The sequence below is a fragment of the Musca autumnalis genome, unplaced genomic scaffold, assembly GCF_047663935.1.
Source record: "Musca autumnalis isolate F117 unplaced genomic scaffold, ASM4766393v1 scaffold_1, whole genome shotgun sequence".
Lineage (NCBI taxonomy): Eukaryota > Metazoa > Arthropoda > Insecta > Diptera > Muscidae > Musca > Musca autumnalis.
The window spans coordinates 197,255,182-197,281,910 of NW_027411644.1; the positions used below are offsets into that span (position 1 = coordinate 197,255,182).

Consider the following 26,729-nt stretch of genomic DNA (forward strand, 5'->3'; position numbering starts at 1 on the left):
TATTGTGCATTTAGTGGAATGATATGGAAACATTCAAACTGAAAATCTAACGAGTTTTCATTTATGTTTTTCAAAATATTCAATCAAATGTGAAAAATTATTAGTTTTTTAAATTCCAATAATTTATAGACATTTCCACAGTTTATACAGTTGGCCATTCAGAGTTCTGTTAACAACATTTGACAACAAACATAATAGATTGTTCATTATTGTGATTTGATTTCCTTTGTATTTTATGTATTTGACAGCAAACTAAATAGTCAGGGCTAACTAGTTTGGGCTGAATGGCCAACTGTATAAACTGTGGACATTTCCTTATTTTGTTTACATTTATATTTGACACTAACGTTCCAAACAAAAACAAATTCCTTTGTGGTTGTTGTTCGAGTTGTATTTGTTGTAGTATTAACTTTACCTTGTATTTGTTCTACCATGACTTATACCATGGTCGTAATTAGGCCCCTGATAATGTTTTTCGAGAACAAGTCAATACATCCTGACATAGTGGTCCAAAATACGGTGACCAACCGACGGGCACAATAACTATCGAAAGGAATGGCTTCCAAAATAAGATCCACTTTCAAAATGGGCTATGTCGGTGCATTCCTTCAAATATATCCTCTGCAAACTTTTCAGCTTCAAACTACATAAATATATTTTTTGTCGGCAAGTTTATACTTCCAAAAAGGGCCACAAAATATGCGTTGTCGGTAGTAGATTCGATATTGTCAATAGATAAAAGTTTCAATTCACACAGGCTGAGGGTATATCTTTGCCGACTGATACTTTTTTTACTTATTATTGATTTTCTTCCCTCTAAATAATTGTCAGCCCGATAAGGAAGGTAAACTCCCCGTGAGTTTTGTCTCTCTTTCGTTAAAGGAGAGAAAGAGAAAACTCGCGGGGAGTTCATATTCATGATCGGGCTGTATAAGTTATAAAATCTTGGCCGACTTCCGTATTGTCAGTTGTTTTGTATTCGTGCATGAAACTGGGAGTTCTTAAATTGAGTTCAATTTATGAAATTGCAGTAGTGGGGAAATCGATTTAAGAACCCCTAGTTTCATGCACGAATACAAATCAACTGACAATACGGAAGTCGGCACCTGTGTTAGGCATCATGACGGTCCTTTAATATTTCAAATGAGAAAACTTATTGCAGGCTTCACGAAACAGGCCAAACACTACTTCTCTGTCGCCATTTTATGTTTTCAAACAAAAGGCTGCGACTTATGAATAAACATAGAATCTTAACTCGCGGCCCCTTTTCTAATGCAGAGCCACAACTTTAGGTTGTTTCGTCTGGAATGGCTATAGCAATTTGAGCCTCTTCCACGTCATTTTCTTATTTATCAGTTTTCAGGATGGAAAAGTAGATCATTTCAACTGCATGTTGCTTAGCTGTTCTATATGTATGATAGCTACACATGATTTAGCCTAATCTTCCTTTGTTTTCCATATGAAATATGCCAATATAGGTTGGTTTTCAAGCTTCTGCTACCTCATATGATATAAAGATAATTACTCCAATGTTAAAGTTGTTTTCATTAAACATGTTTTATCTTTATTATTATTGTTGATTGCATAGCCACATATGATTTTTGTTTTTGTTTTATATTTAAGTACATTTAATGAAATTTTGGTATAATTATTACATGTGTTTTGTCTTGTTATAATTGTTTTTTGTTTGTATATTTAATTTGTAATTAAGTAAAATCGAAGCTTACATAAAACCTTGTACAAATTAAGGAGCGGGGTAGATGTAATAGTAGTAATAAGGAAGCAATTCTTTCTTTTTTCAAAACGAATATTTGTAGTCAAAAGTAGGGGAGAGGTATTGTGAAAAAAAAAAAACAAAAATATTATTTTTATTTTATATAGCAATTGTTTTGTTGTTGCATTAAAATTAATAAAACAATAAAATTAAAAAAGGCTGGGGTGGGCATATTTTGATTTATATACGAAGTAGTTAATATATGATTTAAAATAAATTTGTTTGTTTTGTTAAACTAAAGGTGCTAAGTGCTAATGTACATTAATAATAGATTCACGACCCTTGCCGACACCGACCCATCGTATGGGCACACCGAGTTCACTTTCAATGAAGCGTACATATTTTTGTGCGTTTTCGGGCAATTCCTTGAAATCACGAATATTTTCCGTACACGTTTTCCAGCCGGGTAGGACGGCATATTCCACCTCAATGGTGGCCAATTCAGCAATGGTACCAGGGAAATGATCCATTTCTTCACCATTGGCACGTTTGTACCTATAAAAATTATGGTGGAATGAAATAATTAGAAACAGGAACGTTTTTATAAATTTCTCCACAGCGACACTTACGCTACAGCAACTTTAATTTCATCTAAAGTATCTAGGATATCAAGTTTTGTAAGGCAGATGCAGGTATAGCCATTAACTAATGAGGTATATTTCAGTAGAGGCAAATCCAACCAACCGCAACGACGTTTTCTCTTGGTGGTAACACCAACTTCGAAACCACGTGTTTGAAGCAGTTCACCAATTTCCTTTAAAAACAAAAAATAAAAACAACAACAGTTATTGATTTGTTTTGCCGCCAATGACCATCATTGTTGGACTTACATTCAATTGTTCGGTGGGGAAGGGACCATCACCAACACGTGTTGTATAGGCTTTTACAACACCAATAACTTCACCAATTGTTTGTGGTGGCAGGCCAAGACCTGTCAACACACCACCAATACTACAATTGCTGCTGGTCACATAAGGATATGTGCCAAAATCAATATCCAACATTGCAGCATTGGCACCTTCAACCAAAATGGTTTTACCCTGGCGCAAGGCGGTGTGCAAAAAGCAAATTGTGTCCTTGACATAGGGACGAATCTTTTCGGCATACTCCTTGTAGCGGGCCAATTCAGCATCAACATCCACATTGATGGAGGGGAAGAGACGCACATGAGTGGCTACAATGGTCTTGAATCTAAATGGGAGGGAAACAAAATAATCATTATGGACATGTCTATTTTTAATATTTCTTTATCTTGAACTTACTTATCACTGAAAAGATTGAAATCACCCAACAGCTCACCAACACGTATACCATTACGTGTAGCTTTGCTGGAATAGGCTGGACCAATACCCTTTTTGGTGGTACCCAACGATTTGCCACCCTTTTCAGCTTCTTGCATACCATCAACAGCCTGATGGAAATCGAACACTAAATGTGCACGATCCGAAATGATCAAACGATGTTCGATCTTTTGCAAACCTTTGGCTTCATTTTTGCTCAATTCCTCAAAGAGTGAGGGTAAATGGATGACAACACCATTACCTGTAAATAAAAAAGGGAAAAGTGGGTTAGTAAAGATTGATTTTTTAAATAAAGTTACATCCAGAGCTGAAGAAAAACTTTTTTCACATCCTGCTCATAGAAGAGCGAATGTGAAGGTGGAGTTTTTAAACGGTATTGTGGGAGTCTTTATAAACGAGCTGAAGGAAGTCTTTATAGACGAGCTGAAGGAAGTATTTATAGACGAGCTGAAGGGAGTTTTTATAGATGTGCTGAAGGGAGTTTTTACAGACGAGCTGAAGGGAGTCTTTACAGACGAGCTGAAGGGAGTCTTTATAGACGAACTGAAGGGAGTCTTTATAGACGAGCTGAAGGGTGTCTTTATAGACGAGCTGAAGGGAGTCTTTATAGACGAGCTGAAGGGAGTCTTTATAGACGAGCTGAAGGGAGTCTTTATAGACGAGCTGAAGGGAGTCTTTATAGACGAGCTGAAGGGAGTCTTTATAGACGAGCTGAAGGGAGTCTTTATAGACTTGCTGAAGGGAGTCTTTATAGACGAACTGAAGGGAGTCTTTATAGACGTACTGAAGGGAGTCTTTATAGACGAACTGAAGGGAGTCTTTATAGACGAGCTGAAGGGAGTCTTTATAGACGAGCTGAAGGGAGTCTGTATAGACGAGCTGAAGGGAGCCTTTATAGACGAGCTGAAGGGAGTCTTTATAGACGAGCTGAAGGGAGTCTTTATAGACGAGCTGAAGGGAGTCTTTATAGACGAGTTGAAGGGAGTCTTTATAGACGAACTGAAGGGAGTCTTTATAGACGAGCTGAAGGGAGTCTTTATAGACGAGAGAGCTGCAGAGAGTCTTTATAGACGAGCTGCAGGGAGTCTTTATAGACGAGCTGAAGGGAGTCTTTATAGACGATCTGAAGGGAGTCTTTATAGACGAGCTGAAGAGAGTCTTTATAGACGAGCTGAAGGGAGTCTTTATAGACGAGCTGAAGGGAGTCTTTATAGACAAGCTGAAGGGAGTCTTTATAGACGAGCTGAAGGGAGTCTTTATAGACGAGCTGAAGGGAGTCTTTATAGACGAGCTGAAGGGAGTCTTTATAGACGAGCTGAAGGGAGTCTTTATAGACGAGCTGAAGGGAGTCTTTATAGACGAGCTGAAGGGAGTCTTTATAGACGAGCTGAAGGGAGTCTTTATAGAAGCGCTGAAGGGAGTCTTTATAGACGAGCTGAAGGGAGTCTTTATAGACGAGCTGAAGGGAGTCTTTATAGACGAGCTGAAGGGAGTCTTTATAGACGAGCTGAAGGGAGTCTTTATAGACGTGCTGAATGGTGTCTTTATCGACGAGCCGAAGGAAGTCTTTATAGACGAGCTGAAGGGAGTCTTTATGGACGAGCTGAAGGGAGTCTTTATAGTCGAGTTGAAGCAAGTCTTTATAGACGAACAGAAGGGAGTATTTAGAGACAAGTTGAAGGGACGAGCTGAAGGGAGTCTATAAACGAGCTGATCGGAGTCTTTATAGACGTGCTGAATGGTGTCTTTATCGACGAGCCGAAGGAAGTCTTTTTAGACGAACGGAAAAGAGTCTTTTTGGTCGAACGGAAGGTAGTCTTTGATGACAGAGCTATACACACAGTCTTTGTAAATTGAATCTTTGATCTATGGACAGACCGAATATCGTCTAGTATTTTGGGATGTTTTCAGAATTTGGTTGTTGTTATTGTTGCAGCATTTAACCCTACGTAGACGCATAGGTTCAATGCTCAGTTGGCAACCGCTGCCCGAAACACTATTGTTCCGGGTCAATCCGGTACGAAAAAACCGCTGCCGTAGGATTGTCAGAATTTGGTGGCCCTTTTAGACGTACAAAGTTGCCGAAAATATGTGGATTTGGATTTAGCTCAATAGTGTTGCGGAGGATATACCTGAAGGATTAAACAGATCCATTTTGGAAGGGGGTCTTATTTTTGGGAGTCATTCCTTTCGATGGATATTGACCAACTAGTCACCGTATAATTTATGGCTTTAGGATCATTATATCAGGAAGCATGGACTTGCCAACGAAAAACATAACATTGCTGTAGCAGGACAAGGAGCACCTTCGGTAAAAATTTCTTAAGGATCAGCGAACAGATCTTAAACTGCACTAAAACAAAAATTTTGAAAGTTTGTGAGGGAGGTGGTAATCCCAAGAGTGGATATCGCGAGATCCAAAGTACTTAAAATGTACTTTTCCGAAAATTTGTGTGGGAGGTACCCGAATAAAGGGACTGATATAGTCCACATTCGAATCTAATCTATGCACGTATGGATCAAATCGGTTATTGCCTTCGAGAGTTATCGGGCGCACCATTTTGGGGAAAAGTTTGAAACTTTTGTGGGAGAGGTACCCGAAGGAGTGAACCGATATGGTCCATCTTCCAAGTTTGGACAAAATATTAAGAAGGCCAAATTTTGAACCGAATCGGTTGATCCGTTCGAGAATTATCGTGTGCACCAGCCAGACAGACATGGCTAAATCGACAGTACAGATAACCCTTGGGAGGATGACAAAGCAGCATTCTCGAACAAGAAGCATAACCCAACAACCATTGCAAGACACTGTGTTATAAGCTTAAAGCTGTCGTCTCACAAAGCAGCAACGGTGTGCCACCAGCTTTCCGCTGAGGACATTGAAATCCCAATTTTAAGGAGTACTTGATAAGCACGCCATATCTGGAGTGCATGCTCCATGCACTTCGAAGACAAACATCTTGAAAACAATGAATATTTGACCGGGATAATCAATAAATAATTATCCGGAAATAAAGTTGGCTGCGCTGAAATTGAAAGGAAAGCTCAAGCAACCGCAGAAGGACTCAAGAATGTGTTCAACCTGTGGGGGTCAATTGTGATGATTGTTGCCGATACAACAAGAACGAATACCAGAAAAACGCGTCGTAGTTCGACTGCAGGAAATGTTAGAAGAGAAAGTTCACCCCACATTCAAGATCAGCATAATGTGCTGGATCGTGTTCTTGGCGTTGTCATGGAAGAGGAGCTCTATGGGTCGACTAAATCACAAAACAACGAGTACTTCTTTGTGCATGAAAGCAGCCTTCACCAATGAAGTTTATCTTCCTTCACTTAACTGAGATGAGTGAGATCCCTTTGTAAAGTTTAAGCAGAAGCAAACATCTGCGGTGCACGTGTCATTCTAGCTCTTCTCAGGTGTTTTATGGTGGCTGCAAAAAATCTGTTTATTTATTTCCTACTCATGCATGGACTGATCATTGGTTTTGTATATGTTGCTCTGAATGACTACAAAAAAAAAAAACACTCAAAATATAATACAGGGATATGAGGTTGTAAAAAAACTCATCACCCTAATGGGTCAGTACATAGAATCAAACTAACCCGAACTTCTTTTAGTCATAGAATCCGGATGAAGTTCGTCATTTCTGAAATAATCCGAAAATGTAAGGGGTTTTTATCCACCGTTGAAAAATCTGATAGTCTTTCCCGGACTTTAACGTGAAGGGCTATCATTCGAACGAAATTCTAGATTTTTAAATACATTTCTCTACATTTCACAGACTGAGGGTCAAGGCAAAAATAACTGTTTTATTTTACGCTGATCAAGAAAAATTACGCTGTAGGCTCTGAACTGTTTATTTCGTGAAACTACACACATAAAATGGCAAGGCTAATTTACTTCTATAGCCTATGCGGAATATTATTGTTGCTTTAAGCAACTCTTAGAAGAAATAATTATATTTTTTAAAGGTTTTTTATATCCCAATCTCTGTTTATACCATTATCTATGTACGTATATACCCACTATACCCATCAATGTCATTTCTCTGTCTGTTGTGGATTGTCGTCATTCATTCATGACTTTGCGTTCATCGTTTAAATTATCCAATAAATTTATTTTGTGATGTGAGATAACAGCACCGGAACACATTCCCAAACCTACATACGCTTTGAAGCAAGGAATCATGAAATTATTGTTACTTCATGATTATCTGTCTGTTAAGTTGTTGTTGTTCCTTGTTTTCGTCAGATTTGAACTTGCCAAAAAGAATATAAAAAAAGGAAAAAAAAAACGTCCAAAGACGAAAGCCTTTCACTCTTCCCTTGACATTCACAACGAATGCAAAATAAAAATAAATGTACGAGTATCTATATAAAAGAACACACATCTATACGAAAAACAAAAAAGCATTAGACAATGTTTCACATCACTTTTTCCTTGGATGTTATTTTCCCTCTCGATGGTGCCGCTGGCTGGCTGGCTGCTGTTTTCACTTTTTTCATTCGGTGGTGTTGTTCTCTCTTAAATTTAAATCTAATTTTTCTTTTATAGTATTATTTATCTTTATATTGTTGTTTTTACCTCCCCCACGTCCGTTCGTTGTAGGTGTATACAATAATCAGCAGAAGAATAACAACAAAACGTTTTTCTGTCTAATCACATGACTAGTAAAAACAAAATAAGAACAAGCATTTTAAGAACATTTCATTGAACGTGCAAAACATTGTTTTTGTTATCTGCAGGGAAGAGGCGGCCAGGCAGACAGACGGCACAGGCATCTTTTAAGAAAAGATTCATTGATTTGTATTACGGTTATTGTAGATTGTCCGGCAAGATGAAGAGTGATGCTGCCAATGTTTTTGTCATGGGCCAGATAATTTATATTATGTAGATATACACTTTTTAAACAGAGGGTGTTACAAACGCAAGTTTTTTGTTACTCAACTACTTTGAATGTTGTTATTTTAAAAAATTTTAGAAACTTCTTTTTTAGACATTTTTATTTTGCTCGCAAAAGGCAAAAAAAAATTGGAAACATTGTGGCGTTTTTTTTATTGGGATAGCGTTTGCAATTTTGTTTTTTTTTTCAAAATAGTCTGGCTTAATCCCATTGTTGTTGTTTTAATATTTTAAAACAACTAGTCTATTAGTGGAAAAGATTTGGCATTGTTCGTCAAGGGGTAAGGCAGGGAATATTATAGTTTCGATCCACGCCACTGGATCTCATCTGTTCCCTTGTTTCTTCACAAAAACGACAAAATATTTGTGAGGGATTGATTAATCCCCCTAGGTGGCGTAGCAGGTGAAAAACAACTGGTTTTAACATGTCAAAGTATAGGATGAACATTCTTTCAAGTGGACACTGGCCTCCCCGTGATGTCACCTGGGGAATTGCCTTCAACAACCGTTGAATGTATTAAGCTAAGATGTTCCGCACATTTAACCCTAAGAACGATAAAAACTTAAACATCCTAATATGCCTGATGATCGGACTTAATCACCCGTGAAACGTAGCATAATGGTTGGATGTGTGGGACTTCGGTAGACTCCTAACTTTTCAATGTATCCCTTAGGTCATAACAGCTCAACTCGAAAGAGAGTATTCAACCCTGTCAATAGACGTCTTACTCTGAAAAAAAAAACAAAGAAAACAAGTAAAAAAGTATCAGTCGGCTTTGCCAACAGAGATATAGGGTAAATGCACCAATAGTCGGCCCTTTAACTTGTTTTTCATTTATAAACTGGTGTCACAGGTTGTGGGAATATAATTTTACTGTAAATATTTAATTTTACACATCACTAAAGGGTTATGTTTCAGAATTTATAAACTTGTTTTTATTAACTATTTAATAAGTATTGCCATTTTCATTTTTTCCAAAAAACATCCTATGTTCTAATAGTCGGCATGCATGTTCCTAAGTTCGGCCACTGATGTTCCAATAGTCGGCACCCCTTTTACCGTTGTAGAAAAAAGAAGAAACTTAAAAAAAAATAAGAATTTATTTCGACTAAAAACCTACATAAATACATAAAATTAATAAAACTTAAATCTGACAAATTCATTTACAGTAATATGTACGCCTTACAAATATAACAAAAAATTAATCATTTTAACATTTATATTTATTGAATTGAAATTTATTTCCCAATATCGCTCATTTACTACTCGTAGAAGAGTGACAAATCTCAAAAAATAAAGATTCGAGAAAAACACGTTTTAAGTTGGAAATGGAAATTTGACTACCCAATTTAAAAAGTTTATTACAGGAAAAATAAAATAACTACTTAGATAAAATTTTGCAACGAGTTAGCCAGATATCAGTGCTTAATTTATGTGCAAGATATATCATGATCACTTAAAAGCCTGAACTTTCGGAACGACCTCCGCTGGACCACCGACCACCCTCCTCCGAACTTCGGAATTACCTCCTCTGGACCTCTGACCATCCTCCTCCGAACTTCGGAACTACCTCCACTGAACCACCGACCACCCTCCTCCGAACTTCGGAATTACCTCGTCTGGACCTCTGACCACCCTCATCCAAACTTCGGAACTACCTCCTCTGGACCTCCGACCACCCTCCTCCGAACTTCGGAACTACCTCGTCTGGACCTGCGACCACCCTCCTCCGAACATCGGAACTACCTCCTTCGGACCTCCGACCACCCTCATCCGAACTTTGGAACTACCACCTCTGGACCTCCTACTGTCCTCCTCCGAACTTCGGAACTACCTCCTCTGAACCTCCGACCATCCTCCTCTGAACTTCGGAAGTACCTCCTCTGGACCGCCTATCACCCATCTTCGAACTTCGGGATAGCCTCCTCTGAACCTCAGCACAACTTGCACTTTCCACATTCAGTCCACAGGAACATTAAAACCTGTGCGCTACTACACACGCAAAAACACACAAACGGCAAAAAAAATATGTTTCACTCGATTTTACTCTAGGAATAAACTCGTACTCCATTTCGAGTATTTTCACTCGCACTCTTATTTTGAAACTACGAGACAAAAAATACATATCTATTAAATTTTTATTGGTGGCCGACGTTAGGAACCATGTAAAAACTGGCATGTTCTAATAGTCGGCATACCTATGCCGACTATTGGAACAACTGTGATTTTATTGTTCCTATTGTCGGCATACCATAAATACGAAGAATTCGGATTTTTTATAAACATTTATCACTTCTGCCTTATTAGTTTTAGTAATATATAATATGGCAGTCACTCATTTCAAAACAAGATATGAATTAATAGGATTTTTTACTTATTTTACTTTTATTTATAAACTAACAAATTTCTTAAAAAATGCACTTCAACACGTGCTGACAAATCAGTACCGTTAGAAACGACTATAAATGCTAAAATACCGTTCCCAGGACCATGAAAAATTTTATAGAGAGAGAAGGGAGTATATTTTATGTAAATGTAATCTTATTTGACTATACAAATAACGGTATTCTTATTTATTCGTGTTTATATACAAATGTGGCCGAATACTGGAACCGGCCGACAATAGGAGCGTTTACCCTACATACATAGAATTCAATCTTTCGTCTTTGGGTAGATCGAATACCGGTTATACAACCAAAATCCTTTTCTTCAAACATTATGTATTCAGGGGATTTTCAGCATTTTTTGAACTTGCCGACAAAAAGATAGATTTGGATTAAACCTCAAAGGGTTGCGGAGGAGATACTCGAAGGCATGCATCGGCATAATCCGAATCGCCCTACAGTCAGTCACTTCAGTTAATCACCGTATAACTTAGGAGGTTTTGGACTACTATGCCAGGAAGCATGGACTTGCCAACGCTGTAAACATGACCACAAGGAGTAACATCGGTATACATTTCCAAAGAATCTTCGAAAAAACTATAAACTGAATCTTAACAAAAATGTTGAACCTTCGTACCCTAAGGAGTACTCCCCCTCTGGACGGTCTGGCTTTTTATACAGACGGTTCCAAGATGGAGGAAGGTACGGGTGCTGGCGTCTACTGTGAAAGGCTATCTCTTGAGTACGCTTACAGGCTAGATAGCAACTGTAGTGTCTTCCAGACTGAAATCTTCGCGATTTGGAAGGTAGCGGTATTGATAAAAAGTTTGGATGCAGAAATCTTTGAACCGGTGACTATGTTTGTGGATACTCAAGCGGCTCTTAAAGCCATCAAATCCTGCAACATCAAGTCCGATGTAGTCCTTAAGTGTAGAACGGCCTTGGGAACGCTAACTAAGGACTTTCGGCTATGCTGGGTACCAGGACACCGCGACTATATGGGTAATGAAAGAGCAGATGAGGTCTTCTGTCTACCTTCTGTCAAGAGGTCTTCTGTCTATAGAAAACCTCAAAAGGTCTTCCGTCTATTGAACACCTCAAGAGGTCTTCTGTCCATATTCTAAAAATATAAGGCTCTTGAGGTCTCCTCTCTATAGAAGACCTAAAGAGGTGTTCTGTCTATAGATGGCCTCAAGATTCTTTGGCCTATAGAATAACTCAAGAGGTCTTCTGTGTACAGAAAACCTCGAAAGGTCTTCCGTATATTGAACACCTCAAGGGGTCTCCTATCCATCTTCTAAAAATAGAAGACCTCAAGAGGTGTTCTGTCTATAGATGGTCTCAAGAGTTCTTTTGCCTATAGAATAACTCAAGAGGTATTCGTTCTATAAAAGACCCCATGAGGTCTTATCTCTATAAAATATCTCAAGGGGTCTTCTGTCTAAAGAAGATCTCCACATGTCTTCTGCCAATAGAAGACCTCATACGTTTTGGAACTAGTACAAGGAACTAGGAACTAGATTACCCCAACTCTATCTATAAAAGACCCCAAGAGATCTTATCTCTATAGAATACCTCAAGGGTTCTTCTGTCTAAAGAAGACCTCCACACGTCTTCTGCCTATAGAAGACCTCATACGTTTTGGAACTAGTACAAGGAGCTAGGAACTAGATTACCCCAACTCTATCTGAAACGGATTTCGTTGAAACATACTTGGGGTCTAAAAACATTATTTCGATGAGTTTACAAGCTGAGGATATAATTACGAATTATCGCGTTTCCACCGTAAACCGTTATACCAAAAGGTATAACGTCTATAGAAGACAAGTGGACTTCAATCTATAGAGGTGTTCTGCGTATAGAAGACCTCAAGAGGTATTCTGTCTATAGAAGACCTCAAGAGGTCTTCGCTCTATAGAAAACCTTAAGGGATCTTCTGTCTAAAGAAGACCTTTAGAAGTCTTGTGTCTATAGAAGACATCAAGAGGTATTTTGTCTATAGAAGAGCTCAAGAGGTCTTCTGTCTATAGAAGATCTCAGGAGATATTTTGTATTTAGAGAGCCCCAAGAGGTATTCTATATATAGGAAACTTAGACGTCCTCTCTCTACAGAAAACCTCATCAGGTCTTTTGTCTACAGAAGACCTCAATATGTCTTCTGTCTAAAGAAGACCCAAGAGACAAACTTGCTACCTTTATAAATGTCGTTCTTAATTATGTGGTCGCCACTGTATATTACACAAATTCATTTAAATAACATTTCGGTATATAATTTAAACATTAAAACAACAACAACAAACTCCACTTAATTTGTTTAAAGAAGTTTCGTACCATTCCGTGAATGATTGCCTAATTTGTTAACGAGAAGCATGTCATGATGATTGTTACCGCCTATCATTAACTACTTTAATATAAATTACTGTAGAATTATTTGATGATATAGCAACAACAAACAGCAGCAGCAATAAAAGGGTTAAACGACGCACGTAATATGGCTCGTGTCAAACCAACAGAATATTATGTATTTTGGAATATCAAATAAAATTAGTCTTGTGACAGTTTTAGTTTCGTTGACGAAAATAATGATAACAAATGTATTTTTGCAAAAACAAACATACAACAACACAATTGTAGTTTGTACATTTAGACACGAAGGGGGTGATGGGGTGGTAAAAACAACTAATAAACATACTGTGAAACAACTGCAAAAAAATTCCTTAAATGCCAATATGCATGAAAAATAAAAAAAAAACAAAGTTATCAAATCGATTAAACAACTAAACCAACCAACCGCCCAATCATCAGCGGACAGATAGACAGAGGAATGGCTTTTGTTTATATTTAATTAAAAGTTATTACAGAAGAGTGATTGTTCCGCAATTGTTATGTGGGTGGTCGTGGAACTGGAGGTTTCGCCAATAAAATTTGCTGTATAAACAACAGTATAAATTATAATAATAAACAAATGGCAATTTCACATAAATATGATTGAAGTATAATTTTAATCTGAAAAAATAAATTACATTATATTTTTGAGTTGAGTTTTAAATTATCATCGTAATATAAGTGCCTACTGCTGATGACTAATTCCGTATTCTCATGAATGTAGAGATAACACTGCTCTAATTGAAAATGTACATTTTTAGTAATGCGTCACGCTTTTCAGTTAATATTTGAAATTGTTCAGACCTTGATGTATTTATCAGAGATTATATAAAGCGTATAAAATAATGTAAATAAACGTAATATGTATATAGTTTTTTTAAGAAAATTATCACAAAAAAACAAAACTGTTCAAATTGGTCTATGGGCTATTATTATATGTGTTCTTTAACTATTTGATGGATTTGAAAATGAAAAATAAACCAATTTGGAGGCATTTAAAATACAATTTGTACATTGGAAGTTAATGCCAAGAAGCTCCTCCTTGCAATTCAGTCATCACTTTTAACTTTAAGTTAACCGGAACACTCTCAATCAGGCATGGTAACATTTGGCACGGCGGTGCCGATGATTTTCGGCAATTTACACGCACACGACACGAATGCACAGAAAGAGCGTACAAAAGAGAACAAATGTTTTGATTTGTTAGTGTTTTATAGTTTGCGTGAATACAAACTTACTAACACACTGTTATAAGTTGCCAATATTTTGAATACATTCACATTTTCTCCGTTCTCTTTTTGGTCTAAATCTCTAAATCTGTTCGGTAAATCCAAACTATAACAAAAGAAGACTTATAATAATGGGGGTATATCTAAAATTGGTACATAACGAAGTTTCTGAATAAACAAGTAAAAAAGTAGAAGTCGGTTTAGCCAACTGAGATATACCCTCAACCTGTGTGAATTGAAACTTTCATCTTTTGACAATATCGAATTGAAATGACGCATAATATATATTAAGAAGGCCAAATATTGGACCGAATCGGCTGAACCGTTCAAGAATTATCGTTCGTTCCAGCCACTACACATTGTGGCCTTAGGGTTTTTAAGCTTTCGTGACATATTTCGGGTAGTATGGACTTGCCTCTTAAAAAACTTTTACCGTCGTAATGGGCCAGCAAATACAAGTCGTTCAAAAAAATCAAAGCTATTCGAGAGCAGGTCTTAGAGTGCACTTTTCCGAAATTTTGTGTGGGAGGTACCCGGAGGTGTGGACCGATATAGTCCATATTGGAACCTGGTATATGTCTTGTAGATATATTACGATGTGCAACGTATGGACCAAATCTGTTACCGCCTTCGAGAGTTATCATGCGCACCACTTTAGCGAACTTTTGTGGGGGAGATACCCAAAGCAGTGGACTGATATGGCCACCAGCTTTCTGCTGAGGGCATTGAAATCCCAAATCTTATGTTAGCCAGGAATTCACAAGTCTATATACAAGCAACCTGCTCTTGTGAAGGAGTTATTTTTATCTGGAGAAGTGAAGCATGTACTTAGACGCAACCACCTTGAGAGCTTTGAATATTTGACCGTGGTCCTAAAGAAAAACTGCATACATACAGGGCTATTATGAATAAAAATTCCGCGCGGAATTTGTTTCCTTTCCCAAATTTCACAATTTTTATTTCCATATTTATGTCCAAAAAGGGAATATTTTTGTCGATTCGGATAGAATATTCCATAATTAAGTGATTCTAAATATTGATTTTAAAAGAATTTCACTTTTTACAATTATTTTCCCTGTGGAAAATTCCGAGGAAATATTCATGATTGCCCTGATAATAAGTTTGCTGCGTTTAAATTGAAATATGAGAAAGCTAAAGCAATCGCAGAAGGACTCCAGTATGTGTTAGATGTGTTCAACCTGTGGGGATCAATGACAGATGTTGAAGTTCGACTGCAGCAAATGTTCTAAGAAAAACGTCATCTTGGTGTTGTCATGGAAGATGAACTCAATAGGTCGACTAAATTACCAATAAATGAGTACTTGTTTGTGGAGTATTTGGAAGCGCAACTGAGATTAAAGAAACAGGCGGCTGTAGAAACAACATTAAGTTTTGTGGAGCCGGCGGTTAAGGAAACAAAGGTCAACAACAACTGCAGCTTACAGCATTGTGATGGTTAAACCGCACTGAGGAAGGATCTTGAGCATGGCTCTATTGACTCGTACATGGAATGCATAAGGGTAGCAGTCAGGTTTGGAGGTAGAATTGCTTAACATAAACATCTCGCCGATAAATAACTGAAGTACAGCCCAACATTAATTAGCACGCTTTTGGAAGGTCATAACCGTCTGGTCTGGATTGATAGCTATACGTTTGAGGAAGTTTTATGGTGGCGGCGGTGAAGGAAACAAAGCTCAACAACAACTGCAGCTTACAGCATTGTGATGGTTAAACCGTACGGAGGAAGGATCTTGAGCATGGCTCTATTGACTCGCACGGTGCTCTTGAATCAAATTTAAATGGAAGGTGCTTACACCTGGGAAGTTTTTGCGGATTCTGAAACTACAATGTTCATAGATGAGAAAAATCAAAAAAAACAAAAAAATCGCCGGAGCGCTTTTTAAATAAATCGCGATTCAAGTTTACATTTTTAGGTGTTGTTTAGGTTTTTGCGATTTTGCTTGGAAACCTCAAGTCCTATCAATATGAGACTGAAGAAAATGTTGTAGCTATGAAAATTATGTACAAGATTGACCTTCACGGTAGTTTCGTAGCTTTTACCATTTTTGAGATATTGAAGTTCAAATTGGGACAATGCACTGACTGTATCGCCCCCTTATAAAACAATGCCATGAAGGGTGCGCCTTAACTAACTTTTAATGAAAATCGTTTATACAGGGGAAGTTTTTATGAATTCTGAAACAGCAATGTTCATAGACGAGAAAAATCCAAAAACAAGAAAAAATCTCTGTAGGGATTTTTAAATAAATCGCGGTCAAAATACACATTTTTAGGTGTTTTTTAGGTTTTCACGATTTTGATTGGAAACCGCAAGTCCAATCGAAATGGAGCTAAAGAAAATGTTTTAGCTATGAAAATTCTCTACAGGATTAACGTTTATGATTTGATCTCAGGCTGTACTATTTTTGAGATAAAGAAGCTCAGTTTACATTTTTAGGCTTTTTGTTAGGGTTTCGCGATTTTTCTTGAATACGGCAAGTTTTATCGGCATGGGACCTGAGAAAATCTTATAGCTGTGAAAATTCTCTACAAGGCTGGCTTGTGTAATGTTTCCTAGGTTGTACCATTTTTTTGGATATATAAGTTTAAGTTGGGAAATTGCAGTCATGACATTGCTTTATAAGGAGACGATACAGAATTGAATTGAATTTGAATTGTCCCAATTTCAACTTCTATATCTCAAAAGTTGTAAAACCTACGAAAATATCATTAAGGTCAACCTTGTAGAGAATTTTGATAGCTACAATATTTTCTTTATTCCAGTTTTGATACGACTTCCGCTTTCCACGCAAAATCACAAAAACCTAAACAACCCCCAAAAATGTCAACTTGAATCGCGATTTATTTAAAAAGCGCTCCGGCGATTTTTTTGTTTTTTTGATTTTTCTCATCTATGAACATTGTAGTTTCAGAATCCGCAAAAACTTCCCAGGTGTAAGCACCTTCCATTTAAATTTGGTGGAATAAGTGAATTGTGGGCGGGCAACGGTAAAGTCACTCTCGAACCCTAAAAAGAGGGAAGATAGGACCTCAGTCATGCTTGGCGACGTTACACCGGCTGAACTGAAGAGTTACGCAAGTTATTTTAATCGTCAGTTTGACCAACACCCCGGGGTTTGCAGAGCGAAGAACCTCTTCCTGCCGAAGAGGTACCACTATAATTTACAATGGATGATGTTGCAAATTCCATCAGGAACTGCAAATCATCCAATGCGTTGGGTTCTGATGAAATCTCCAATGCTGTTCATTCATTTTTTATGGTCTCATGGGCTGTTCATTGTTTAAGTAGACATTTATTTCGCGCTGAAGGTTTTGAAGAACTATCTGTAGCTCTGAATGACTTCGGCTGACTCCCGATACGTCAATTGCTTTGCAAATGTCTTAAGTATTGTATTTCATAACGCCGTAATACTTTATAACTCCAAAGCTAGGTATTTTAAAACGTCACAGTTGTGTATTTTTGACGCAGTAAGAAAGCAAATATGTATCATTTTTATTTCTGATACATTTGTAGTTGCATTTGGGGAACAATGCATTAGTGTGCAACTAAAATATTTTGACGAAAGCTAAAAATTGCTTTGTATTGGTACGTTTCGAAAGTCAATCTTACCAAAAGCTCTCAAATGCTTGAAGACCCGCTCGAAAAAGATAAATCTACAATCAGCATTGCCCGAAGAAACCAATGATGTGATCGTGCGATCAAAGTTATGCAAGACCTATAGGACTCTTGCTGTTAGAAGGGACACGTCTCATTGAGATTTATCCGCTCCAACGACAATGTGAATATTTAACATTCTTGTGTGTTAGATGATCCTATGATCATCGGTATATAATTCGATATATATTTTTTTACTACATTTAATATTTGCTTTAATAAATATTTTCTCGAATCAGGCTTCAACTCCAGCAAAGTTATCCTCGGACGCCGACACATACATTTCGGCACTCAGAATGCAGCACATTTGGTGGAGACCAATGGTAGATCGTTAATACTTAATTTGCTTTATTTCCCGTCACACCTGTTAAGTGTTTTATTTTTATGGTGTAGTAAAAGACACACCTATTCTCTAGACATGAATGAATATTCTCGATTAATTAAATCACTCACATAGGGACATTGTTGTTACAGTTTAATAAAAAATGAAATTTTCATTTTTTATGATTATACTTTGCAAAAATTTTCCGCGATAACATCAAGTTTTTTTTTGCATTATCTTATCTAGCGAAAATCTTGATGAGATAATGCCACAGATAGACGGAAACGAGGAGTCCAGTCACCTTGATATAGTTTGTGGCAAATAACAATGATGGATTATGTTTATTATTGGGGGTTATTCTAAACAAAAATTCCCCCTGAGTTTTGTCTTTCCGCCGTTTCATCTTTAAGGCGAACGCGAGAAAATACACGTGGAATTTACATTCAATATAACCCCCATTATTTATATTTGCACGTGTGATAGAAACTTACCAATTACTGAAATACATTTCTCATTGACAATGCCACTGGGCAAAAGATGAAAATCAAATTCTGTGCCATTTGCAACAACAGTGTGACCAGCATTATTGCCACCCTGGAAAATGTAAAATAAAGAAAAAAAAGAGGATTAATTTTCGTTTTAGAATTTAAAATATATTTTATAATTAGAAAAAGTGGTTCAATGCCAAAGGTCTTAGAATCTGTTTGAAAAGTGTCAACAAATTGCGGTTCTCTTTAGCTTTCATTAATCGTTTTGTTTTAAACATTAGATGATGTACTCATATATCTACTATAGCTAGTAGTTTACCTACATATGTACGTACCTATGGGAACATTTAAACAACTAATTACTTAGGGATAAAAGTAAATGATCTGTATGTATATATCATAGTGAAGAAAAGTAAACAAAGGGGTATGTGCATATGTATGTAAGTATGTCCATCGCCTATACGTCAACGTTTCTGGCAAATATTCAAAAAAAAAAAAAAAAGAAAAAAATATAATACAAATATAAATAAACATTTTTATACATTCGTACATATATTTGCCACTTGTTTCATATTTCATTTGAAAAACAACAATATTTAGTTTATTATGTTAGAACATCCATACAAACATATAACAAATTCCAATGGTCGAACACCGACAAATTATATTTTTGCTAAATTTTTATGTTACGTTGAGATTTTTTTTTAATAAATTACCCTTCTCTGAGATAGGTATATTTGACTTTGACAATGAATTTCCAAATGAATATGTTCAAAGTAGCTATGCAGGATTAATTCTTTTTTATTTAAGAATTTTGTCTATTGAGGCGAAGACAATTTTTAATTAATTTTTCGTTAGAAACGAGCTTAATGACCAATGATGCGAGCGAAAAAGGAAAGCCGACGATACGAACCCACACAACCACCACTATGTGACATGACATGTTTCGCCTTGGGTAGAGGCTCCTCAGACATATCGGCTGTTAGATGATTTTAGAATCTTTGATCAAAACAATCGTAATTCGAAGGTTTAATATTGAACCTGCATATTGGCACGTGTAAGTGTGCCCTGATCAGTGAGTGTTATGCAAAGAATTTATAGATACATATTTTGATAGAAACGATAGAATTTTAATGATTATCTGTTCTCGTAGTTGTTGTCGTTGTTGTTGCTTTTTGCGAAACAATGAAATGTGTTTTCTTAGACAAACATTTTAAAAGACGTACGTATGTAAATATGTCTGTTTTTAGTGGCTCAATCAACTTTTTTGTGATTGTCGTTGTTTGTAAACCTGTCATCTTGTTTGAAAATAACGTGATTTTTACATATCGGTAAAAAAAAATGTAATCGAAAACGTGTTGTGTTTATCAGCAGGTGTTTCGTTATATGAACCCATTTAAAACGAGAAGTATGTAATATGAGATAATGCCGGAATAAAAATAATTTATAGGGGGATGACTTATTTTCTCAAAAATGTTTTCCTGTAGCAGGAATTAATGAACTTTTGATCGTCAATTACTAAAATCACTTTTTTTCATTTAAATATTAAACAAGTAGAAAAGTATCAGTCGCCTATGTCGACCGAGATATACCCTCAGCCTGTGTGAATTGAAAAAATTTTGTGTTTAGGGGATTTTAAGAATTTTGGACGTATGAACTAAAAATATGGATATGGATGAAAGTATTAAATTTATAGTGGTTTTTGAAACGGATCATGGCCCTATGGAATAGGTTTTTACATGAGCATATATATAATTGTTCCACAAACATCCCATACGGGACAAGGGAGACTTCTCTCATATCAAAGAGTACACCCCGATTCATATTAGCTCAATGATATGGGACCTACTGTTTATCGCCGAGTCCGAACGGCGTGTCTTAAGACACCACTTGTAGAGAAGTTTTACATGGCTGCAATGCTCAGGAAATTTCGCCAACATTACTGAGGGGTATTTTGCCACCGTTGAAAATTGTTCGATGTTGCTTGGCCGGGGAATCGAACCCACGACCTTCAGCGTGCAAGGCGGGCGTTCATACTATTGCACCACGGTGGCACCCTTTTACATGAGCATAAATAAATTAAAATTAAATGCTCAAAAGTGTTGCAGCGGAGGTACTTGAAGGAATAGACGGACATAGTCCACTTTGGAAGTGGGTCTTATTTTGGAAGTCACTCCTTTCGATGAGTATCGCGGTTGGACACCGTATAATTTAGAACTTTTGGAAAATTACATCGGGAAGCATGGACTTGTATACGAAAAACATAACATCGCTGTAAAAAGGAACACAACGACTATCTTCGGTTAAAATTTTCAAATGATGCTCGAACAGACCTTAAACAGCACTTAAACAAAAATGTCGAACTTTTGTTGTTGTTGTTGTAGCAGCATATAATGCTGGGTTGGCAGCCGCTGGCCGAAACACTTTTGGTTTCGGGTCAATCCGGTACGTAAGAACCCGCTGCCGTGGGATTGTCGAACTTTTGTGAGGGAGGTAGCCTAAGGAGTGGACCGATATGACTAAAATTCGAACTTAAACTAATTTTGGACAAAATATTACCAGATACAAAGTTTTGACCAAATCGGTTGCTCCGTTTATGAGATATTGAGCGTACCGTGTTAGCGAAAATTTTTGAATTTTAATAGGGGAGGTACCGGAAGGTTTAGAGTGATAAGTACCATCTTCGAACTTTATCTAAGATTCGCAGAAAAATTACGATTTACAACGTTTGGAACAACCTAGTAACCAGCTCGAAAATTGTCGTGCGTACCAGCCCTCATATATATTGGCCGTATGGGTTTTTTTTACAACTTTTGGCTCCTTTTCTCGGGAAGTATGGACTTGCCAATCAAAAAACTTGTACCATCGTAATAGGGGCCTCGACTACAACCTGTTGCAAGAAAAATCAAAGCAAATCGAAATCAGGTCTTAAACTGCACTTTTTCGATATTTTTTTTTTGTGGGAAGTACCCTAAGGAGTACCGCCCTATGTTCTACATGAACTTTATTTGTTATGATATGTTCATATTATTTCGTACCACATTTCTTTAACAAAAAAAACAGGACATATATACCCTAAGGAGTAGACCGATATAGTTTATATTTGAATTCGATCTATGTCTGCTAGAAATAGTTACAGTTCGAAAGTTATCGTGCCAGCAGCCACCACATATGGTGGCCGTACGGGTCTTTAAAGCGTTCGGGATATTTTCGCAGGAAGTATTGACTTGCCCCATAAAAAACTTGGACATTCGTAATGAGGGCAGCAAATACAAGTGGTTGCAAAAAGAATCAAAGCGATTCGAGAGCAGCGGTTAAAATTCACATTTCCCAAATTTTGTGTGAGAGGTTCTTTAAGGATTGGACCGATCAAATATGGACTAATTGAAACTGATCTATGTATGCTAGAAATATTACAATGCGCTAAGTATGGACCAAATCGGTTACTGCTTTCGACGAACGGACATGGCTAAATGGACGCAAATCGTCTGAAACGGATTTCCTCCAAACATACTTGGTGTCTAAAATCATTATTTCGATGAGAATGAAAATGTACCTCACCAAAAAAACTGGTTTTAGACTCTAAGCATGTTTGGACAAAATCCGGTTCAGACAATTTGGAGTCGATTTAGCCATGTCCGTCTGTCCGGAACCAACTCAAATGACTGATTAGCACCAAGAAGGTCTATATTGGAGAAGATTTTCGTGTACCTCCCTCACAAAAGTTCACGTTTTTTGCTTAAGTGCAGTTTATGGACTGTTACAGAATAGTTTGTGCTTTTTTTACCGAAAGTACTTTTTGTGGTCCATACATCCTGACATATTAGTCCAAAAGCTTTAAAAAATTTACGGTGACAAACTAAAGTGTCTGATGGGCACGATAACTATCGAAAGGATAGACTGACATTATTCCAACAGTTTCATATGGTAATCGTTCTTCCAAACTAACGTAAAAAGGACGAAAGAAAGTGGAAAATAACCTCCACCTAAACGGCCACATTGGTTACTCCAAACCTGCTGGTGCCAATACCTTCGGCTTATCCAAGCAAAGCAGGACAATGGGAAAGAAATCCCACGGCAGCGGGTTCTTTCGTACCGGATTGACCCGAAACCATAGTGTTTCGGCCAGCGGCTGCCAACCCAGCATCAAAACTGTGCTTCACGTAGGTTTTTATGCTGCTACAACAACAATGGGAAAGACTGTATCCATGCTTACCAGTTCAGCGATACCTCATCATTTCGAAAGTAGCCCGCACTCATACGGCAGCAGCGCAGACAGTTCCTGGGCAGATGACAACGTAACATCAACTAGCAAAAGGAAGCATAACCCAACAGGCATTGCAAGATGATTTGTACAACCTGAAAGATATCGTCCCACAAAACAGCAAGAGTGTGCCTCCAGCTTCATGCTGAGAGCATTGAAATCCCAACCCGATATAAGTCTAGAATCCAGAAGGCAGTTTCCCTGGTCGGCTGAAGGAGCATGAACAATGAATAGACCCTTTCCAGAGAAAAGCGTGTTTCTATAGTCACTTTCCAGAGGAAAGGAAAGCGTGCTTCTGTAGTCCATTTCCAGAGGAAAGGGTGCTTTAATAGTCCGTATCCAGAGAAAAGGTTGCTTCTATAGTCCCGTCCCAAAGGAAAGGGTGCTTCAATAGTTGCTTTTTAGAGGAAAGGGTGCTTTAATAGTCCGTTTCCAGAGGAAAGGGTGCTTTAATAGTCCGTTTCCAGAGGAAAGGTTGCTTCTATAGTCTCTTTACAGAGGAAGGGGTGCTTCTATTGCTCCCTTCCAGAAAAAACGGTGCTTCTATAGTCGCTTTCAAGAGTTATTTTCCACAGGAAAGGGTGTTTCTATGGACCCTTTCCAGACGAATTGTGCTTCAATGGACCTTTCCAGAGGAAAGGATGTTTCTATGGACCCTTTCCAGGAGTAAGGGTTCCTCTATGAAGCCTTTCCAGAGGAAAGGGTGTTCCTATGGACACTTTCCAGAAAAAAGGGTGCTTCTATGGACCCTTTTCTGATGAATTATGCTTCAATGGACACTTTCCAGAGAAAAGGGTGCTTCTATGGACCCTTTTCTGATGAATTATGCTTCAATGGACACTTTCCAGAGAAAAGGGTGCTTCTAACGACCCTTTTCAGAGGAATGTGTGCTTCTATTGACCATTTCCAGTGTAAAGGGTGCTTTTATGGACACTTTCCAGAAGAAAGGGTGCCTCTATGAACCCTTTCCAAAAGAAAGGGTTCCTCTATGAACCCTTTCCAAAGGAAAACATGCTACTGTTAACCCTTTCCAGAGAAAAAGGTGCTTCTGTTGAACCTTTCCAGAGCAAAGGGTGCTACTGTTGGCCTTTCCAGAATAAAGGGAGCTTCTGTTGACCCTTTCAAGAGGAAAGGGTGCTTCTATGGACCCTTTCCAGAGGAAACGGTGCCTCTATGAACCCATTCCAGAAGAAAGGGTGCTTCCATGGACCATTTCCAGAAGAAAGTGTTCCTCAATGAACCCTTTCCAGAAGAAAGGGTTCCTCAATGAACCCTTTCCAGAAAAAAGGGTTCCTCAATGAACCCTTTCCAGAAAAAAGGGTATTTCTGTTGACCCTTCCCAGAGTAAAGGGTGCTTCTATGGACTCTTTCCAAAACGTCCTACCAAGTGATTACTTCCTAAAAAATCATATCTTTCTTGCGCTCCAGTAAAAACACTTTAAACGTTATTATTCAGGAACACAGCAGTTTTATCTAGCCATTATTGTACTAAAAAATATTAACACCTCTACAAAAGAAATTAACAGCCGGCTTCTAAGCATAGCTGGATAAGTAAGTAGATCTTTGATCAATCTATCTACCTGGGCCGTTAATATTTCCCTCCATATAGGCAGCAAAACGTTGACAATGACATAATAATTCATAAATAACAACAATTAATACAGATTCCATTCGCAAAATACAAAAACAATTACAAGTCAAAATAAATTAAAAACGATTCTAAACAAAAAACGTGATGATATAGGAAGTGAGCAATCATGACGATGTTGGCGATCAGTAGAAGAAACAGTCGTTCGCAGCAACAAAACAACGCAAAAACAATCATAGACGACGATGATATCAATGTAAAAGCAGGCAAAATTGGGAAGCAAAGCAAGGAAAGGAAACGTGCCAGACCTTTGCACTGCAAAACAATAACAAAGAAATAAAAAGGCAAAAATATGTTTGTACTGGAGTATGTTTGTTTTGTTATGTAAACCCACCAGAGAACAGAGATAGATACTAGAAATATGTCAACTATAGATATCACTTTGCCGTTTTATGTGTGAAATTTGTAGAAAGGCAATAAATCTACAATGAAACTTGTGTGTTGGTATTTGTTTTCCCCCTTTTTTGCAATGACCAACCAATGAAGGCACAAGTGACAAAAAAACAATATGATACCACCATAAACACATGTGACCAAACGACCAAGCAAGCGAGGTAAAATAAACCAACAAACAATAAAGGAGTTCAGGCAAACAGCCGTCGTTTCAGATTCTGATGCAATAATACATCAGCTGCTTTGCTTGGTGTAGGTTCACAGATCCTTAACCTGTTTTACAGGTAGTTATAGGTAGTTATGGAAAAGCGGCAAAAATGTTCCTTGCTTCTCATATGTCGTAGGAATACAGATGATTTATTTTGACTGATACACATTTCCAAATGTTATTGTCTATTTTTTTCACAGACAGAACGTCCTTGACCATAGTAAAGCAAATCAAGGCAAGGCAAATCAAAGCACATGAGTGGGAGGATAGAAGAATACACACACAGACCCTATATGACGCCCTTAATTTTTTGGCCTTTTATAAATTTGATGGCTATATAGAATATTCTTGGAAACTTACCTGACATCTGCAAACAATGTCAACATCCAGAGCCAACATATCCACAACTTTTCCTTTGCCCTCATCTCCCCATTGAGCACCAAGTACAACATCTACCTTAGACTTGTACATATTAAGGCGTCTTTGATGCAATTCTTCGTAATGATTGCCGTTCATAACACTATTTACAGGCGCCGCCATAGTTCAAATGAAGTCACACTTGTTGGAGTCCTTTTTTAGTCCACTTAAATTTTATTTTAGAAATTTGCAAGAAATTTTTCTAAATATTTTTGCACACACAGAAAATTTTTGTTACAAAATGCGCGTTTGTTCTTTGAGCGGTTCCGTCGTTTTTCGAAACCAACCGCCGCAGACCAGACCGTCACACGCTAGTCTCAAAACTTGTAAAGAATTGAAATTCGGTCAGTGAAACGAATGACAGGAGCAAAAAGCACATTTTATTTTAGTAGGAAATCAAAACAAAACGAGAGGAAATAAATGTCAATCACAATATATGAGGAAAAAATATTAATTCACTTTGGATTGATAACCCTAAAGGTAGAAACACAATGACTTTTGTTGCTTGCTTCACGCTCAATTTCATGTAAATGAATAAAGGCCAGGTACTACCTAATTCAAATGCGATCTTGGATTTCTTTAATCTTTTACAGAAATTTATGGGTAGTTTACACGATATGTTTTTTACATATGAGCTGTCACTTTGCATATACATTTTTTATGGGAGAAGTGACAACTCATATTTAAAAAAAAACATATCGTGTAAAGTACCCATTAGGCTTGGCAAGCATGAACTCCTCATTGTGTTCTCACCTTAAAGGCATTCAAAATAAACGACAATCCAACAACCCAAGGCGCAAACAAAGCCATAAAGAACTAAAGGCAAAAACACAATGAAATACGCCGCTTTTTCACGCTCAGTTTCATGTAAAAGACTAAAGGCCAAGTACTAACAAATTCAAATGAATTAGGCAGCATTTGACCTTTCCGCACTTTAACCTTTCCAAAATGGTGCTATATGTTGTAATATCTTCTCTGGATCCAGAGATGTGGCCCTTAGAATCTTGACAACTAGGTTTCTTTACATTATAGGTGTCTATGGAAAAATTTAAAATTCTAAATTGAAATAAATTTTCTTTTAAATTATAGTTTTTCACAAAATAGGCCGGGGATTTAAAACTTATTCCTATGGACAGGCGCAAATCTCGGAACGGAAACAAAATTTTCTTTTAATTTATAAATTTTTCTTTAAATAGTCACTTAGATGAACCGGGTTGTCAAGATTCTAAGATCCATATCTCTGGATCCAGAGAAGGTATTACAACATATAGCACCATTTTGGAAAGGTTAAAGTGTGAGCTACAATCTGGCTTACATTAAATGGGCCCCCATAATG

At 37.4% G+C, this 26,729-nt stretch overlaps 1 protein-coding gene across 1 annotated transcript; it reads right to left on the reverse strand.

The window, feature by feature from the left end:
* Positions 1-1,538: 1,538 nt before the first annotated feature.
* Positions 1,539-25,807, reverse strand: Adss (adenylosuccinate synthetase). Its single transcript, XM_073959709.1, has 6 exons — positions 25,337-25,807; positions 18,467-18,569; positions 3,037-3,316; positions 2,605-2,965; positions 2,344-2,528; positions 1,539-2,269 (listed from the first exon to the last, which is right to left on the reverse strand). The coding sequence occupies exons 1-6, from the start codon at positions 25,514-25,516 to the stop codon at positions 2,026-2,028; spliced, it is 1,353 nt and encodes a 450-aa protein (XP_073815810.1). The 5' UTR covers positions 25,517-25,807; the 3' UTR covers positions 1,539-2,025.
* Between the last annotated feature and the right edge of the window lie 922 nt (positions 25,808-26,729).

Coding starts and splice junctions, on each gene's coding strand:
- Adss (XM_073959709.1), bottom strand. CDS start 25,516: ATGGCGGCGCCTGTAAATAGTGTTATGAACGGCAATCATTACGAAGAA. Junction 18,570..25,336: donor ACATTGTTTGCAGATGTCAG/GTAAGTTTCCAA, acceptor TACATTTTCCAG/GGTGGCAATAATGCTGGTCA. Junction 3,317..18,466: donor GAAATGTATTTCAGTAATTG/GTAAGTTTCTAT, acceptor TTTTATTTACAG/GTAATGGTGTTGTCATCCAT.